This window comes from Cygnus atratus, chromosome 8, assembly GCF_013377495.2.
Source record: "Cygnus atratus isolate AKBS03 ecotype Queensland, Australia chromosome 8, CAtr_DNAZoo_HiC_assembly, whole genome shotgun sequence".
In the NCBI taxonomy this organism is placed as follows: domain Eukaryota; kingdom Metazoa; phylum Chordata; class Aves; order Anseriformes; family Anatidae; genus Cygnus; species Cygnus atratus.
In genome coordinates, this window is record NC_066369.1 from 12,240,776 (window position 1) to 12,258,117 (window position 17,342).

The following is a 17,342-nucleotide window of genomic DNA, read 5'->3' on the forward strand; positions in this document are numbered from 1 at the left end:
TCAACCCTTAATTATAAATAACTAATTTCCTCCATTGAGAGATTTGGATGGCTCGGGGCTGTGTCAAGGGTAGGGGGAGCAGTTTCAGCACTGAGATGCTCACGGGTTGGGTGGAGAAGGAGACAAAAGGACTCCGATTTCACCCGCTATGACAGGGAAAGCACAAACATCATCCTGCTGGTGTCCCCAAAGACACGAGCAAGACCAAAACAACTCTAGAATGGGCAACTCTGATTCCCCTCAGTCCATATTTCCCACTGGCATCCTCAGCTGAGACAAGGAGCATGCAACTGGCGTCTTTGTCTGTCACTTACTGCCAAGGTCATGCTCTCCCTCCTCTTTGGCGCTTCTGTGATTTTCCCTGGGGGGAAGCAGAGCAGCCTTTGGTCTCCACAAATGGACCAAACGACAGCCCTCTCCTCTGCTCCCCAGATAGCTTCCCAACTCCTTCAAGACTGAGTATTCCAAACTAGATGGTATTTATGGCACGGTGAGTGCTGCAAACCAGCACACATACACAGGGAAAGCCAGAAGGACACATGGAGACATAGATTTCAGCTGAGCAGAAAAAAAGCCAAAACACCAAAAAACCCACCTCACAACCCAAAGAATAAAGCAGAAGACAGAAGATAGGCAGAGAAAGGTGATCAGGTTTGCCAGATTCAGAACAAACATTTTTCCAAGAACATAAAAACCTCACTGGTGAGCAGCTACCTGCATGGCAAGACCACCTCAGCCTAAGGAGTAGCTGCATCCCTGGGAGAGTACAGCTTGTGAGAAGAGTACATGCAACAGTAGATAGAGATTAAAGAAGGAAGGATGGCAGACTGCCATTATTAGAAATGAGCCTGGGCATGAACACCAGCTGAAATGATGGTATTTGGAGGAATTAGTACAGATATGAGGGCTGCCGTCATGGCTGGTGCTAACCTGTGATAGTGTTGCCTTAAAGTTCTGCTGATTGACGTTACCTGACCATCTGAATCAAAGGCAGGCTTAGGTACCCCATGCATAACTGCAGGACTCGTGGCTGCTGGAAAGAAGCAGGATGGGGAAGAGCCTGGACCTTGTGTTGCTCCACAGCAGCACAGTGAAGCAGCACCAATGCTTCTGCAGTCCTGGTAATGGGTCAGGAGCACACAGCTCTGCATGGGCAATGACAACGTGCTGTCACTGTGTGACATTTCAGGCCACTGAAGGAAGGGAAGGAAGGCAAGTCAAGCAGCTTCGGTGACCATCACCAAAGAACTGTGGAATCCAAGACTCATAGCTGCAGATGAAGAGGACCTCCTCAGGCCAACTGGTCTGACCCTTTTTTGTTCAGAGCAGGTCTAATTACACCAAATTGCTCAGGGCCATGTCCAGCTGAGACCTGAACTTCTCCAAGGACAGAGGGTTCACTCCCTCTCTTGCCAACATTTAGATATCCTGATGGAAATAAAGATTCCTAATGCCTAATACAAACTTCTCACGTTCTGACTTGTGTCCATCACTTTCTGTTCTCTCACCATGCGGCTCTTCTCAGAGCCAACCTCTTTCTCCTCTGTGCCACCCAGTCACAATAGGAAGACTGTGCCTCACAGGAAACCCTCACCTCCCTTCTCATGTGTTTGCCTGCACATATTTTTTCTAGCCCACAGTGAAGACAGCATCTTTCTTCTCGTGTTTGTACATAAAGCTCTGGACTGGCTTGGCCAACAGAGCAAACAAAGTGTTTCTCCAAGCAGCAGTAGAATGGGCAAACTGTAATATAAGCCTGATTTGGTTTAAGGTGGCAGAAGAGAAGCAAGAACAGCAGGTTTTAGTGATAGCCTTATCACAACAGGAAGACTTGGAGCCATAAAAATGACCATTACCAGCAAAAGACAAAAGATGGCACTTCTGAACGAAAAGCAAGGCCAGCATGTACCCCATGCAGCACCATAAATCAAACCCAATTCTCTGGGTATTGCAAAGGATGCAGTGCGTAATGCCACAGGAATTCCACTGCAATGCAAAAATAGGAGTCTTCTCCCTGTAGACATTTCAGAGGGGATGTGGGAGTGGGGTTGGATGGAAGTTGTCCAAGTGCCCTCCATGGACAGCTGGAAAATACTTGATACCCAGCCAGCTCCTAGCTAACCATTCAGCCTAATGAAGTCACAGGGGATTCTGCTTTCATGTCCATCACCCACCACAAGGAAATTCCTCTTCCTGCTCCTGCCAAGCAGGGAGGCTCCTTTTTTCAACCCAAACCTCTGCTTGACAAATGAGGAATCCCTCAGACTTCCCAGGAACAAGCACCAGTAACATTTTTGGTGTGCTGACATGTGCCCCCAAGGTTGCAAAGGGTTAAGATAATGCACAGCAGCAACCTTTCTTCTGAAAAATCAGCTGAAACCGGAAGAGTCACAACTCAATCCATGAAGACAGGTGCTAGATCAAGTGGCATGAATATTTCTGAGGACAGACTCTCTCAGCTCTCCATTTCATCAGTGAAGAGATGCTCTTCCAGATTGCGAGCCAAAATGAACATCTTCATGTTCACCCCACCAAAGGACTCTTCCTCTAAAGAGTCTTCCAGACTCAGGCTCTGTTTGCATGCATGAATCCTCCTTACTAGAATTTGTGAATCCTCATCCCTGTTCCCATCATGGGAATTCCCAGGTGATGCTCAACCTTGCCTTCCTTCTGGACATGCTACCAGCTGGGCACAGAGTGCAAGCCAGGATGGGTTGTCTGGTCTGCCTCCAGACTAGACTGATGGTGGTCCTCAAAACCAAGCCCAGGCAAGGAGCCCAAAGCCATTTGGGTGCACAGGGGATGAGAACATCACATACACCTCACCGTCAGTGAAAGAACAATAGGAAGGAGGAAGCAGCCACCACTAACAGCAGTGTAGGAGACAGTTTACTATTAGCACGAGGGGCTGAGTATCAAGATGTAAAAAAGGGTGACAGTCCAAAACACCCCTATCTCATCCCTTCAGGATCTGGGGTTTCCCTTACACAAGAGCAATTCCTGCTGCATTCAGAGGAAACCCTCGGTCTCCACGTGGGAGGTGGATTTGGCTTTGGGACTGAAGCAGCCGCTGATGCTGCAGGGTCGGAGAGCTGCACTGGCAAAGCTGCGGACAGGATCAGAAAGGGGCTGTGGTTCAAGGCTGTGACCCTTCTGTGTAGATTTACTGGGGAAAGAGACCAAGAAGGCTGCAGCCTGTTAGCACACAGCAGCTGTTACATCAGAGGGGAGCGTGCAGCTTCTTGAGGTCAGATTTGGGTAAGAAAGAACAATAACGTTAGTGTCAGACTAGAAAGCCGTGCAGGGCATTTTGCCCTGAGATAGGCTGAAGAGTAAATGCTGCTAACGTTGGCATGATCCAGCTATTCCTGGAAGTGTTTGCTAACAAAATTCTTTACTAAATAATCATTGCACCAGAAAAAGCCAATGCTATTTTAGACCTGGTTTTGGTAAGCAGTGTAAGAATTATGAAAGAGCCGATGAAAGAAAGAAAACTTGTCCTGAACTAATGGTGGATTGATTGAGATTAACTTAAATAGAGGGATAAAGACAGGTCTTGACCTAATAATGGAAAAACAGGACTGAACAGCAGACAGGCTGCATCTGAGAGGCTGGGGAGAGCAGGGGGAAACGAGAACTCCCTGAAGCCAGGCTGAAAGCAAAAAGTAAAAAAACCTTTGAGAAATAAGAGCAGCAACAGAAGGAACGAGGAGCTCTCTGAGCAGGAAAGGGGGCTGAAGCTCGATGTAATTGAGATTAAAGTGCAGGAATGAAAGTGTTCATGGATAAACAAAACTTGGTGGGTGTCAGGTATTTGCAGTGGGAGCCTGGGGCAATGGGCCTAGCTCTTTGGGCCGCCTCCTGGTGGGTACCTGCCCGAGCTGTCGCCCTCCAGTGATGAGCAGGGACACCGAGTCTCTGCTACACAGTGGCTTTTGGGACTTGCACAGCTCTCATCTCCCACGTGTGGGAAGAGCTACCAGCCATGTGGGAGAGTGGGTGTCCCCACCACAACTCTTTCTCCCCCACGTTTCCAAGCCCCTGGGCACCATCCTTCCACCTCAAGCCACAACTCACCGAGGGACAACCTGCAGGGATCTCCTACAATCCCACCACACTCACACCTCCACAGCCCTCTTTAGGGTCCATCACAACACCAGCAGCCCCAAAGGGCTTCCCTCCCAGAGCAGAGAGACAAGGACTGGAAGAAGGACATCCTCGTTTCTGTAAGGTGACCTTCCTCACAGATTTCCCTCTTACAGCCTCAGAGGTGTGTGTCAACCACACCCACACACACCTTGTATAATTCTGCTTGGAGAACCCTGTGACACCAAGAACAGATCCACAAATTCATCATTTCTTACAGCTCCTCAGCCCTAGAGCATCATTTCATTCTGCCAAACAACCAAAGGCTACACTCACTTGAAAGTTAATACAAAATACTCCAGATGTTTCCCAAAAAGATCCCCGGGGAGGCTGGCTTTGAGCTTGTGTTAGTACTACTGATTCACCGTATGAACCTTCCTTTTCAACCCCTCGGGGAAGACAAGCCCATGCAAGTCCCATAAACTTCCTGGCTTATGTGACAATTCTTGTGTTGCTTAAGCATAATGGGCCATCAACTTTCCCCTGGGATAAATTTGTCCCAGCAATCTGTGTTTTAGTGCTCTACATCTTGGGGGAGTTGATAGCATTTGGGGTTTATTTTAATGGGAGTTGGTAGCAGTGATCAATTGCAGAAGCTCTATTTCCACGGAAATGGGTATTTAATAGATTTTTGAAAATGGTAGTTATTGACCCAATGGGCCTTAATGGCTTAAAAACCATCCGATTGTAGTATGTAAGAGTAAATGCATATGATTTTCAAATGCGTACTGGAATAGGTAGTAAAAACCCTTTTAAATTGCAGGGACATGGTCAATAGGGAGTTTCCATTTGCTTGTTTGGCCTTTCTATTTCTATCGGCATGAATCATGGCCATCTCTTCCTCAAAGAGACCTGCAATTTCCTCACGGGTGAGATCATCTGAAAACACGCGACCCACAAAGGTAGGAGGACATCTTTCATCAGGGTGGGTGGCGATGGAGAGCCGGGCTTTCAGAAGGGCTGGGCTCTCGTGCGGGGAGCAGAGGACACAGAGCATCTCATCCTCTGTGGCCCCGAGGGCTGCCCATTGCTCCCAGGGAGAGCTCAAAAGCCAAACACACCTCTGAGACCCCTGAGATTAAGCTCAACCTACAGGCTCCCAGCTGATGATCCTACACTCAAAGTCCCAGGCAGAAAACTTGGTTTATCTGGGGGTTAACGTGGACCAAAACCATAAATAGGAACAAATTCCAAAGGAAGCCCAAATCCCCAAACTGAGACACAGATTTAAGGTTATTTCCCCCCAAACCCAGCAGCTCTCTGAGGTCTCCAAGGGCTCAGCACAAGCTGCTGTTCCTCCCCACCTTGGGCCCAACATCCCTCTTCTGGCTGCCCATTTTCAGGAGCCCGCAGGGACAGAGATATGAGATTTTTGTCTGAAACCAGCCTGGGGGCTTTGCAAAGAGGAGAACACCGTCGCCTCTTCATACACATTGGGCACAAAGGATGCTCAGACCATCACTGTGACTTCTGAACGCCCCCCTTCATACCCCAAAGCACAAGCCTGGCCACCCCAAGGGCACGGACCTAGCAAGTGGGGAAGCTCCTGCACATCTATGGGGCTGCACGAGGGTTATCTGAGAGGCTGGCCCTTGGGAAGAAGAGGGGAGGCTGGATGAGGCCCTGAGCAACCTGACCGAGTGGGTGGCATCCCTGCCTATGGCAGAGGGTTGGGACTGGGTGATCCTTGAGGTCCCTTCCAACCCAAGCCATTCTGTGATTATGATTCTAGGGGAGCTGTCGGCATGAGGCGTCATCACCTCCGAGAACAGGAGAAGAGCACTGGACTGGGGGAGCTAACAAAGAATTTGCAAGGAGAAGAGCTCCAGACCCAGCTTTGACCTGGGGCAGGGAGCCCCGCAGCCCTTCTCCACACGGCTTGGCTCCAAAACCCAGCACAGGCAGCAGCAGCAGCACGGCTCCAGCGCCCACCAGCACGCCTTGGAGAGCCTGGCCGTCCCCAGGGCAGGATAAGCGCTCGCCTGCTCTTCCTGCTGTTGATGCTGGCAGCTGAGAGGCTGCGTTACACAGAACATGTGTGCACGCGGGGGGAGCGCAGGAATATGCTCGCAGCCCCTTGCGGTTTCACCAGGCTGAACTCAACAGTGGCAAGTTATTCTAGAGCAGGCTCCAAGCTAAACAAAGCCAGGTATGGTTCAGTTTCCGCCTGGATTGTTTGTTTCAAAGGAAAATAAAAAACTTCCCGGGCCAGGGCTGAGCCTTGCGGCACTCTTCCCCTGCCTCAGGCTGTGCAGATAAGCCCAGTCCCCATTCAGACCGTGGGAGGGGATCTGCTGTAAATCAGCTCTCTCTCACTTTTTGCTCACATCAGAATAAATGAAGTAGCAGCCCAGGGGGATAAAGGGGTCTCTGCAAACAAGTGAGTGTCCCCCGGAGCCCAAAGCAGGGACAACACAGGTGGGTGCAAGGCTCCTGTCCTCTGCTGCCACTGCACGGGCTGCACGAGGCCAGGAGACTCCAAGCAACCCAGGCAGGGGAGGACTGTGCAGACACCAGTGCAAATTTTTGCCTTGCAGTTAGTCAGGACTGAACAGCTTCATCTCCTCACGTTAAATGCCTCTTTTACCCCTCTAGGAACTGAGGGACAGGAGACAGAGCCCCAGCACTGCGCTGCTGCACAGCCAGGAGACATGGTGGCAGGGAGTTCTGTGCCTTGGTTTCCCCAGCTGGTATTACCCTTCCCTACAGCACAGGCAGGTGGGCCCATGCTTAAAAACACCGCAGAACACACAGCCTTTGCTGTGCAGGGCTTTCAAAGGCATTAAAGAAAGTAGGCACCTACATCCCACTGCTGTTCAATGGAAGGCAGGGGTCCAGCTTTTCACCAGGTGCCTCCACCTCCTGCAGCATCCTCCTCTGTGGGAAGTGCCTCAGATTGTTGGCAGGAAGAAGGCAGGGCTGCGGAGAGACCTGAGACATTACTGCATTTACCCCGAGCTTCTCACTGAAGGGCAAACGTTTGTAGCCTTGACATTGGTTGGGATGGGGATCAATATGGACAAAGAGAGGAAAAGGAATCTGTTCAGCCCAAACATCTCTGCCTCTTCTTAAAGAAAAAATAAATAAATTAAAAAAAAAAATAGGAGAGGGGAAAAAACAAATCCCCAGCCTCCAACTTATTTTTAGGTCCAGGCAATTGGGTGTCCCAGCCAGAGCGCGGCACTCCAGAGCAGCCAGCACTCTAAAAATGCCTCCCTCGCAGATATAAAAAGGACACGGGATAATTTATTGGGGAAGCTTTGTAATGTAACAATTCTATGTTAACCACAAACAAACAACACAAAAAGCCAACCCCGGGGCTGCCTCTGGTCCCAAATACAGCCCTTGGCAGGCGACAGTCACCAGCGCTCAGCATCCAGAGCCCCCCAGCAGAGCCTTGGGCTGTTTTGGGGGGCTCAGCCGTGCCGAGCTCCGGGTGGTCCTGTCCCCTCTGCAGAGGGACAATCTGATTTCCTAAATAATGGGGCTGGTCGGGCCAAGGAAAACTAGACTCCCGTGTCTGCAGCCCAGCCTGCCAACCCAAACGTGGATAAATCACCCCCAGGATCCCCCCGACATGGAGCTGATGGTGCCACCAGGCCACCCCGCTGCGGCATTTCCTGGGTTCGCAGCCGCAGATACGAGCACGGCGGGGTGAGGAGGAACACGGGGAGTGCTGAAAGCCGGGACAAAGAGCAAGACCCCCCAGTCCCAGCCCCCAGACACGCTGTTCCTTCCCAATTGTCCTCTTGATACAGCCGTGCCCCAGGATGGTGGGAGCTCCTGGAACAATAGCTCACATCTGGGCAGGCTGCTTTCCCCCAAAAGCGCCCAGACTGCCTGCAGCCCTGGGCAGGGACCCGCTCCCGCTGCTCACAGGCGATTTGGGTTGTCCTCCTCCTGCATGGCACCCTGGGGGGACCCAGCCGGTCAAAAGCAAATCTGGGAGCTTTGCCCCAGCCTCGGGCTCGGGGGGAGCTCAGGCACCCAGAAGCACGTTCGCAAGGACATGGGCTCTCGGTCACATCGCCAGCACCTTGGCAGGCAGCCTGTCCTCGTGATATCAGGGGCTCTATCCAGGACAGTTCCATCTATCTTTGCCAAGTTTTGAAATCAGTAATCAATGGGAAGAGCCCAGAGAGAGTGGGCTTTCCCACAAGGAAAGACGAAGATTTTTATGGGCTCAGTCCAAGGGCTCTCATGAAACATTAACGCCTCCACCAAGAAATCCATCAGACTCCAAAAAAAGCCCTGTTAATCAATGCTCCTCTCCAGCACCTCTGCCAGAGAGGAGAAGCAACAGGAGGCCATCCTTGCCTCACCTGCTCTCCCCTGGACACTTTTAGTGTCCATCAGGCAGTTAGCCGAATTTCCTGACAGTGACACAAGGGCGGGGAGCAGCTCAGAGCCATGAGTCCTCCTGGGGTGTCCACAGGAGACGTTCTCTGAGATTAATCTGGGTTAGTTTCTGAAGGCACTGCTTAGAAAGCGGGAGGCTCCTGCACGACCTTAACCCAATTAAGCATCCCTCCCTTAGGAGGGAGCCCAGCTACGCCTGCATTAAGGCTCATCAGGCGCCCGGCTGATCAGATAGAGCTTCATACCGCAGCTGTGGCCGTCCCAGGGGAGGCAGAGCTGAATGCCTCGCTCTGAGGATGTATATACAGGAGGGAAAGGGGAAGTGTGGGGCAGGGAGAGCCCAGCTGTGCTCAGACGCTGCCCCAAGTCTCCTTCTCCCACATGGCCTTCGGGGCCATGGCAGAGGCTGAGTGGGGAGGTGCCACAGCCCCTTTGTCCCCTGTGGCTGTCCCTTTAGGGACCATCTCCTCCACCACCTGTGCTTCTGGTGGGGCTGGCAGAGCCCGGTGGTTTTCCACCTCCTGCTGTTACCTGTGGTGTTTCTGCTGGGTTCTGGGGTGCTGAGACGAGAGGCCCAGCAGCTCTGCCTTTACCCGGGCAGCCCTCTGGTTTTCCTTTTCAGGCTCGCTGTGTCACACACCAGACTCATTGACTAGCTGCCCGAGGGGGACCCTCGCTGAGTGTTAATTGCTGCTAATGAGCTGTTGCTGCTTTCCTTCCAAGAACACCAATTACCACAGCACTCAGGCGCTGCAAGGAGATGCGTGTCTGCAGCAAGTCAGCGTGGATTTTACTCTGGCCCCTGGCACCGCGCTGCCAGCAGCTCCTGGAAAATGCTTTAAACCCGGGTGAGACTGGGCAAAGGATGACAGCAGACAGCCCTCCTGTCGTCGTCCATCCCCTCCCTCTTCCCATGGTGAGTCAGGGTGGCTGGGACGTCCTCGACGTGCTGCCTTCTGGGCTGGCTCTGCGCTGGAGCCAGCCGCCAGCACCCGGCCCCTGGCTGAGCCATGCCTGGGGGTGCCATGGGGGTGCTGTGGGACTTGCCGTGTCCCAGCCCAGGTGGCTGAGAGGAGGTGCCCCGAGGTCTGGGCACGGTGTCCTGGCACAGCACTGGTCAGTTTCGTTCCCTGCCCTGCAGCCTTGCCACCCCTCCTTCAGACCCCCCTCTCCCTCCCGTGCTCAGCACGGCCAAGGGGCCACGCGACCACAGAAGGGAAGCACACTGAGACCTCCGCCAGCTACAAAGCACGGCTCCCTCCAGAAACATCATTTGTCCTCCTCCAAGCTGCAGCCCCAGGGAGGTGAGGGATCTGCCAAGATGTTAAAGGCTTTTACAAGTGCTTAAGGTCATGCGAGCCAAGGTACCAAGACCCTTCACCAAAACTGCATCTGTCGACAGCCCTGGTAAGAAATCGCCTGGTGCCTCACTCCAGCTTTCTCCTTTGGATGATTTTTGGCAGTACTGAGAAGCATTCACACCCAAACCGCTGCCTCAAAGTGAAATACGATGGGGATGATTCACGGCGCGAAAAATCCTGGGGCTTTGTTGTGCCACCTTGCTCTGAAAGGAGATGTCGGCAGCTGGAGAGCGGTGCCGGGGGCATCCTGCTGCCTGCCACCGCTCACCTCCCAGCACCGGGCTCCTCCCGTGCTGCCCTTCCTTGGTTGGTTTGGTTTTATTTTGGGTTATTTCCCTCATTTTGGCTTCTGCCCTGAAAGTCCTCCCGCAAGCTCCCCAGCTGCCCCACTCCTCACAAACCTTCATTTGGCCTAATTATGGCCAAAGCCAAACGTACTGGCTCTGCGGGAGCTTTCCCTGAGCAAAATGCCTTGAGCTTGTGTAGTTGGGGATTTGCCCACCGACCTGCAGGGAACGGCACTGACCCAGCCGTGCAGGCAGCTCTGGATCACCTCACCATTTCCCAGACCCCTGCTACCAATTTCCCAATGTTTTTCCCAGAAAAACAACAGGGTGCAATTTCTCCATACGCCTACCACAGCTGCTGGGATGCCCGAGGCAAGGGCTGTGCCAGCGCTCCCCGAGGGCAGGGAACGGCAGCCTGGGGGAGCTCGGCAGCAGCAGGGTTCAATTCGTGCCCCCACGTTTCCCAAACTCTGGGCACACTGGATTTCTCCTTCGGAGCTTAGCCTACAATCAATCTTGTCTTATATGCAGACCAACGAGGTCTGCGGAAAGAAAAATTGCAAAAGATTTGTTATTTCCCTAGTGTTCCCATTTTCCCATTCCTTTCCCACAGAAGCAAGGTTTTTGTTTTGTTTTGCTTTGTGTGTGTGTTGTGTTTTTTTTTTTTCTTTCCCAACTTTCAGGGGAAAATCCTGACAAATGGAAGCCCTGATTCATACCAGCAAAAATTTGGCCTTTTTTAATTTAAGGTGGAGCCCTTCTTGTCTGAGGATGAAAACATTCCTCTTGCTGCGCACACAGGGCAAGGACCAAGCCTTGGCCATGCTCCTATGAAGAAGCAAAGCCCTGCCTGGTGGCCAAGTGGCCATGGGTGGCCACCACACGCGGAGAGCGGTGGGGCAGGTAGGAGGACCGCTCGTCCCCCAGTGCTTAGGAAAGAGCTCGCTCACCACGGTGGCAAGCAGGAGGACAGGCAGAGAGGGGGTGGTGATGGTGGCTGTCACCAAAGAGACTTCCAGGGGTGGGGAAACATCTGCTGGGGGTGCTTGGGCAGAGCCATCGTGTGTGGCTCTGTGGCTGGAGGGAAGCACTGGGAGAAAGGCTCCTCATCCTCCCCCGGAGTGTGAGAAAAACTTGAGAATGAGGGAAGGGCCCCAGCGCCAGTGCCCAGCCCTCAGGCACCTGCTTCCCTCTGCCCTGCGGTCCCCACCTGGGAGCTGGCGGAGATAAGAGGCTGGCTCGGGAAGAAGAAAGTATTTATGGCCACAGCCTACCTGCTCCCACAGCCCAGAGAGTAAAAGTGATGGAGAGAGGAGACCAAAGGAGCTATGCCTCCCTAAACCCTCCCTTGAGCATTTGTTCCCCGGGGGGCAGTGCTGCCCACGGTGGGGATGGGCAGGGGGGAGCCCCACAGCCATGGGGAACACGCAGCTCTCTCTGTCACTGAGATAGAAATGACTTAAAAAAAAAAAAAAAAAAAAAAGAAGGAAAAGCCATGTCTTTTTTTTTTTTCCCTGTCTCTGGCAGAGAGCACATCTGGCAGCGCCACGAGCGCTGGAAGCCGTCAGCGCCGGCACTTCAGAGGCTCCGGCAGCCTGCACCGGGGGAGGAGGGCGGCGAACAGAGCGCACCGAGGGCAGCCCCCCCAGCACGGTGGGTGTCCGGGGGCACCACACCACGCACGGATGCCCCATGGGCACCTCACACCCACACACACACACCAGCGGCCAGACCCCACGCCACGAAGCTGCTGCATCTGGCACAAGAACCGACTGCGCAAGGGGCGGCTCCAGGGGCACCGCAGCCCCGAGCCCCCCCCACCTACCGCTGGGGCGAGTCGGGGTCGAAGCAGGTCCTGGCCACGTCGGCGGCACGCGGGTCGCAGCAGTCGCCGTCGTCGAAGTCGTCCAGCATGTTGTTGCACTCCATGTGGCAGATGCCGTCACGACGCTTCCAGGAGAAGCAGCGGCCGGGCCGGCGGCAGTCCCCGCCGTCGTAGCCAGTCAGGGGGTGCTCGCACTCGGGGTCGCAGCGCTCGTTGCCCACCTTGCTGGGCTCGCAGCCCAGCAGCACGGCGCGGCGGCGCAGGGAGGAGTTGCGCACCTCCAGCAGGCTGAGCTGCCAGGAGATGTTGTAGGGGCGGAAAGCGTCGCTCAGCGCCCGGTGCTGCCGCCAGACCTGCTCGCGGCTCACCGTCGGCCGCCCGCCGCCGTCCTCGGCCAGGCTCACCACGCGGTACCGCACCGCCTTGGCCCCCCGCAGTGGCCAGTGCTGGTTGTAGTGGGAGACCAGCTCCACGTTGTCGCACGCTGTCTGCCCGCAGGCCGGGGGACCCAGCGGGCGAAGGATGGGGGGCGCGGGAGGTGGCAGCGCCTGGCGCCGGGGGAAGGAGCCCTCGCGGAAAGGCGCCCAGCGCTGCTCCGGGGCGTCCAAGCCGGCGGCCAGCGCCGGTTCCACCCCCCCAGCCGCCCCCTCCAGGAAGGGCCGCTGGAGCCAGGTCTGGGGCAGGGCTCCCCGCCACAGGGCCAGCCCAGCCAGGTGTCCCCGAAAAGCGTGGGCGTCCCCCCAGGCGTCCCCTCCCAGCAGCAGGGTGCGGCAGGAGGCCATGAAGGTGCTGTGCAGGGGACCCCGCTGCCCGCCAGCGCGGCCCACCCGCGCCCCGTCCACGTATAGGGACATCCAGTGCCCGTCGTAGCTGGCGGCCAGGTGGGTCCAGGCGTCCGGGCGGTAGCGGTGGGACCCGGTCACCTCGGTGGCGGCGGCTGCCCGGTCGGTGCGGAGGGAGAAGAAGAAGCGGGCGTCCTTCTTGCCGCCCAGCCGCAGGGCGCGGATGCCCAGCGCCCAGCCCTTATCACTGGCCGTGTGCGAGCAGTTGTCGAAGACGCCTGCAGAGGGGATGGGGATGGAGAGAAAGGAGAGGCGGTGAGGGCTGGAGGGCAGCGCCGCTCCTCCACGGAGCTCCACGAGCATCCTCGTGGCATCCCAGGGTCTCTTGCACCTGCTGGGATGCTCTGGTGAGGAGCTCTCTGGGCAGCTGAGCACCGGCAGCAGCAAGGATGCAAAATCCACACCGCCGGGCTTCTGCTTGGGGGAGACAGGGTGGGGGGAGGTTTGGGACATGTTGGGAAAGACGCAGAAAAATGCAGGTGGCCAGAGGCTGGGCAGCGGGCGCTGGGCACCATTTGGGTGAGCCAGGAGGTGTCCGCAGCCAGAGAGGCCGGATGGAGAGGGGAGGGAGAGCACAGCCAGGAGGGGAGGAGAGGCCAAAGAGCGAGGAAGGAGAGTGCATCTCACTGTGAACCCAGGCGCGTTGCCAACCCGAGCTTTGGGCTGTGCACGACCCAGCAAGGGGCAATGGACCCGCTGCTTGAACAAAGTGGTTCTGGGCTCCTCCATCTCCGAGGCAGCTCAGTGTCCTGTCACCCAGACTCACTCCCTGTCTCCCTCCATCCTCTTGGATTAATGGCTGTGGCGCTGCCATGGGTGGCTGGAAGCACCTGGGGCCACCACGGCTCCGGCACTGCCATTGCCTGGTGGCTGCCACCACAGCTGGGACATCTGTGGAGTTGTCACCTGGGGTTGGTGAGCTCAGCATCACTGCCGAGCCCCACCAGTGGCATCTTGGCATGGGGACAGGGCTGGCCCCATTTCCCTGTGTGTTTTGACACTCTGGCTGTTGACAGGTCAGGTTTTTCAGAAGGCAAGAGCCAAGCACTTGAAGATGCCTTTCTCAGGCATGAAGCTGGGCTGCTTTGCTTTGAAAAAAAATCTTGGCCCCATCCTGAATCTCCCTTCAGTCAGCAGCGATGGGCTGGAATTTGAACCATCTTGAAAATCCTGCCAGCAAGCAGAGCTCAAGCCCCCCGAACCCTGTACCTCAGCATCCCACCCCAGAGCAAGGCTTCGGGATAAACCCATCAGCACCATCCCCTCCACTCTGCCGAGCTCCCAACCCAACAAACCTCCCCGGGATAAAGAGCAAAGCCAAAAAGCAGGAGGCAGGAGAAGGAGCCTGGCAGCCATGGGAAGGCAAAGCAGAGTGTGCTCGTGGACAAAAGGCTGGCTGGAAGGTGTTTGGACCTGGATCTTGTCCGGAGGATGGGGAAGGGGGAACGGAACCTGGTCTGTGACGTTCGTCAGTGATTAGAGCGATAACGCCGGGTTTTAAAACAAGGGCTGCTGGCAGCAGTGCAAAAAGTGAAGAGAAGCAGTGCTGTTTGAGCACTGATATGTGAAAAAACTGGCTGCAAAAATGCCCCCCAAAGCATCAGAGTGTAAGGCTGGGGAAGCTGAGACAGCCAAGAAATAATAAACCCCGTTGGTTCTGCTGCAGCTTGCGATTGCACAAAAGCTGTCAGGAAAAATGTCCGATGGAGAAGTGTCCAAAGAGGTGAAGTGCCCCACGTTGTAAGGAGCACATTCACAGCACCTTCTCCATCGGTCCAGGTGCTCTGCTGCCCGCTCGGGACACCCAGGTCCCCAAGTGTCACCTCCTGGTCGCCCCTGGGGACCGAGCAGCAGCGGAGCTGCAGCCCCAGGAAGACACCTGCGAACAAGTCTGGGGCTGCTCCTGGTGAGGGATCTCCTGACCCAACAAGACCGCCTTTGATCTGAGCAATGCCAAATCCCAGCCCGGTGGAAGGTGGGGAAGCTTGGAGATGCTCAGCTCTGCCCCGCTCTCCTCCCACCTTCCCTCACATGTGCACAGGGGACCTGGAGCATCTCCAGCTCCTCCACGGCTGCAGGTGGCCCCACGGCTGCAGGTGGCCCCAGGGCTCAGTCCCTGCAGGGCATGAGCCCTTGGCCAGCAGCTCTCTGTGTCACCTGCCTGCACCAAAGACGTCCCCGCCGCCTGTCCCCCTCCACTGCCCGCGGCCGGCCCCGCGTTCCCAGCTGCAGGGCGAGGGTGGGAAGCGGCGAGTGACTCAGAGAGCCGGAGGCTGACTCAAGCCTCCGGAGCCTGAGCGCAGAGCGGGAGATACTGCCTGCCCGAGCGGGTGCCAGTGGTCGCTGCGTAACGACTGGCCCACCCCCGGCAAGGAAAAAGAAAAAAAAAAGTCTTGGTAAAAAGAAAAGAAAGAAAACTAGCTGGGAAAAGTTAAGCCTAACACCTGCGGGGCCGAGCTCCAGGTGCAAACAGCTGTACTGCGGATGCGGTGAGGCTGGGGGACGGGGATGCAGCCATCGCCCAGCAAAAGGGGAGAGGAATTTAAGCAACGCGCCCGGGGGAGGATGGCAATTGGGAAGGGAGTTAGGATAACGGGAGGGTTTCTCCACCCAGCCCTCCGATCCGGCTCGGCACGGGGATGCAGCAGCCCCCCAGCTCTCCCGAGGGGCCGCCGTGTGCCAGTGCCCTCTGCCCGCAGCTCTCCATCACCTGCCCGCTGGCTCGGCTGGGGATGCTGCGGGCTCGCTCCCAGCGCCAAGCGCCCCCCAAAGCCGAAGAGGAGAGCCCGGGGGGGGGGTGTGCAGAGCCCGCAGCCTGCCGGGGGGGCACCGGGGAGCCCGGCCGGGAATGGGGCCGGGGCCGTGCGTGCGGCGCGGCTGCCACCGTGCGGCCGCAGGGTCCCGGGGCTCCGCCGGCGGGGAGGAGGAGGAGGAGGAGGAGGAGAGGGGGGGGTGGAGGAAGGAGCGGGGGGGCTCCGTGCCTCAGCCCCGGGGCGCGCAGGGGCCGAGCCCCGCAGCTCGGGCGCCGGTTTGGGGTCCCGCGACGGCGGGGGGATTGGGACGGGGAGGGGACGTTTCGGGGTCAGGGGAGCGGGGCGGGGATGTCACCTGCCGCAGGTGAGCAGCACCCGGCGCTCGGCGGTGTCCCCGTGCCCGAGCAGCCCCCCCGCGCCCCCCGGCCGGGTCCCTCCTCCCGTCTCGGGCCCGCCGAGCCCCCAGCGCCCCCGGACGCGCCCCGCCGTGCCCCCGTCGGGCCGGGCGTTACCTGCGATGACGGCCGGGTTGCTCTGTCCTCCCTCCGCCTTCACCCACAGCTCCAGGGTGAAACGCTCCCGCGGGACTTCGGGCAGCGCCTCCGGCCTCGCCGCCAGCGTCTCCCGGCCTCCGGAGAAGTACAGGGCGGGCAGCGGCCGGGCCCGGGGGGGGCTCGGCACCTGCGGCGCCCGGCCCCGCGGCCTCCCCTCCGCCTCGCCCCGCTCCTCCTCGCCTCCACCCCCGGCTCCCCGCGGCCTCCGACCCCGCGGCCTCCCGGGGGCGGCAGCGCCGAGCACCCCCTGGGCGGCCCGGCCCGGGTACAGCCCGTAGGGGTGGTGCGGGGGGGAGGCCCGGCGGCTCGGAGCCTCCAAGCCGCAAAGCTCCGGGGGGCCGGGGAGGGGGGGCCGGGGGACCCCGCGGGCCAGGCTCAGCGCCGCCAGCAGCAGCAGCAGCGCGGCCGGGGGAGCCCCGAGGCTCGGCATGGCCCCGGGGGACGGAGAGGGGCGCCGGGGGAGGCGGGGGGGGGGAACGGGGGTGGAGACCCCGGGGTTTTGGGGAGGGGGGACGGTGGGGGGCGCTCAGGGGGGCGGCGGGCGGCAGCCGGGGCAGCTCCGGGGCATCCTCCCCGGGTCCCCGCCGCTGCCGCTGCCCCCAACTTTTCCCCGGCGCCGCTCTCCTCTGTCCGCTCCTGCGGGCCCGGGAGGAGGAGGAGGAGGAGGAGAAGGAGGAGGAGGAGGAGGGGGAGGGCGAGGGCACCGCCGCGGGGACCCCCTGTGCCTGCGGCGGGGCCGGGGCTCCCGCTCTCGCCGCGCCGCCGCTGCCCGCCGGCACCGGGAGGGATGCGCCGGGCGCCCTTATCTAGAAAGCCCCGAGGCGCTCCGCTCCCCCCGCCGGGGAGGGGTTGGAGGGGGGGGGCTGCCTTATTTAAAGATGATTATGTCCAATCTAATAAACCCCGAGCGACGCATCGCCCTCCCCTCCCTCCCTCCGCCCTCCCGGCCGCTGCACCCCGCCGGGACCTGCTCCCCGGCTCGGCACGGCCCGGGGACGGGATGCGGAGCGGAGCCGGGGCCGCAGCAGGAGCAGGGGCAGCACCTGCGGACACAGCCCCGGCTGCCCCCGCTGCTCCCACGCTCCCCGCAGCCTTCCCCGTCCTCGCCTCTTCCTCCGCTCACCGCTCTCCAGCCTGGCAGTCCGGCGCGGGGCTCCTCTGCTTTTCTTTCTATTTATTTATTATGACCATTATTATTATTATTTCCTTCCCAAG

General features: G+C 57.9%; 1 protein-coding gene across 1 annotated transcript in view; it reads right to left on the reverse strand.

Annotated features, from left to right (window-relative positions):
- The window catches only part of PAPPA2 (pappalysin 2), a 74,908-nt gene extending 58,351 nt beyond the window's left edge, over nucleotides 1–16,557 (reverse strand). Inside the window, exons 1-2 of the mRNA XM_035537442.2 lie at nucleotides 16,086–16,557; nucleotides 11,979–13,038 (exon numbers count right to left, since the gene is read on the reverse strand). Of these exons, the coding sequence (XP_035393335.2) occupies nucleotides 11,979–13,038; nucleotides 16,086–16,557 (1,532 nt within the window). The remainder of the gene's footprint in view (nucleotides 1–11,978; nucleotides 13,039–16,085) is intronic.
- Between the last annotated feature and the right edge of the window lie 785 nt (nucleotides 16,558–17,342).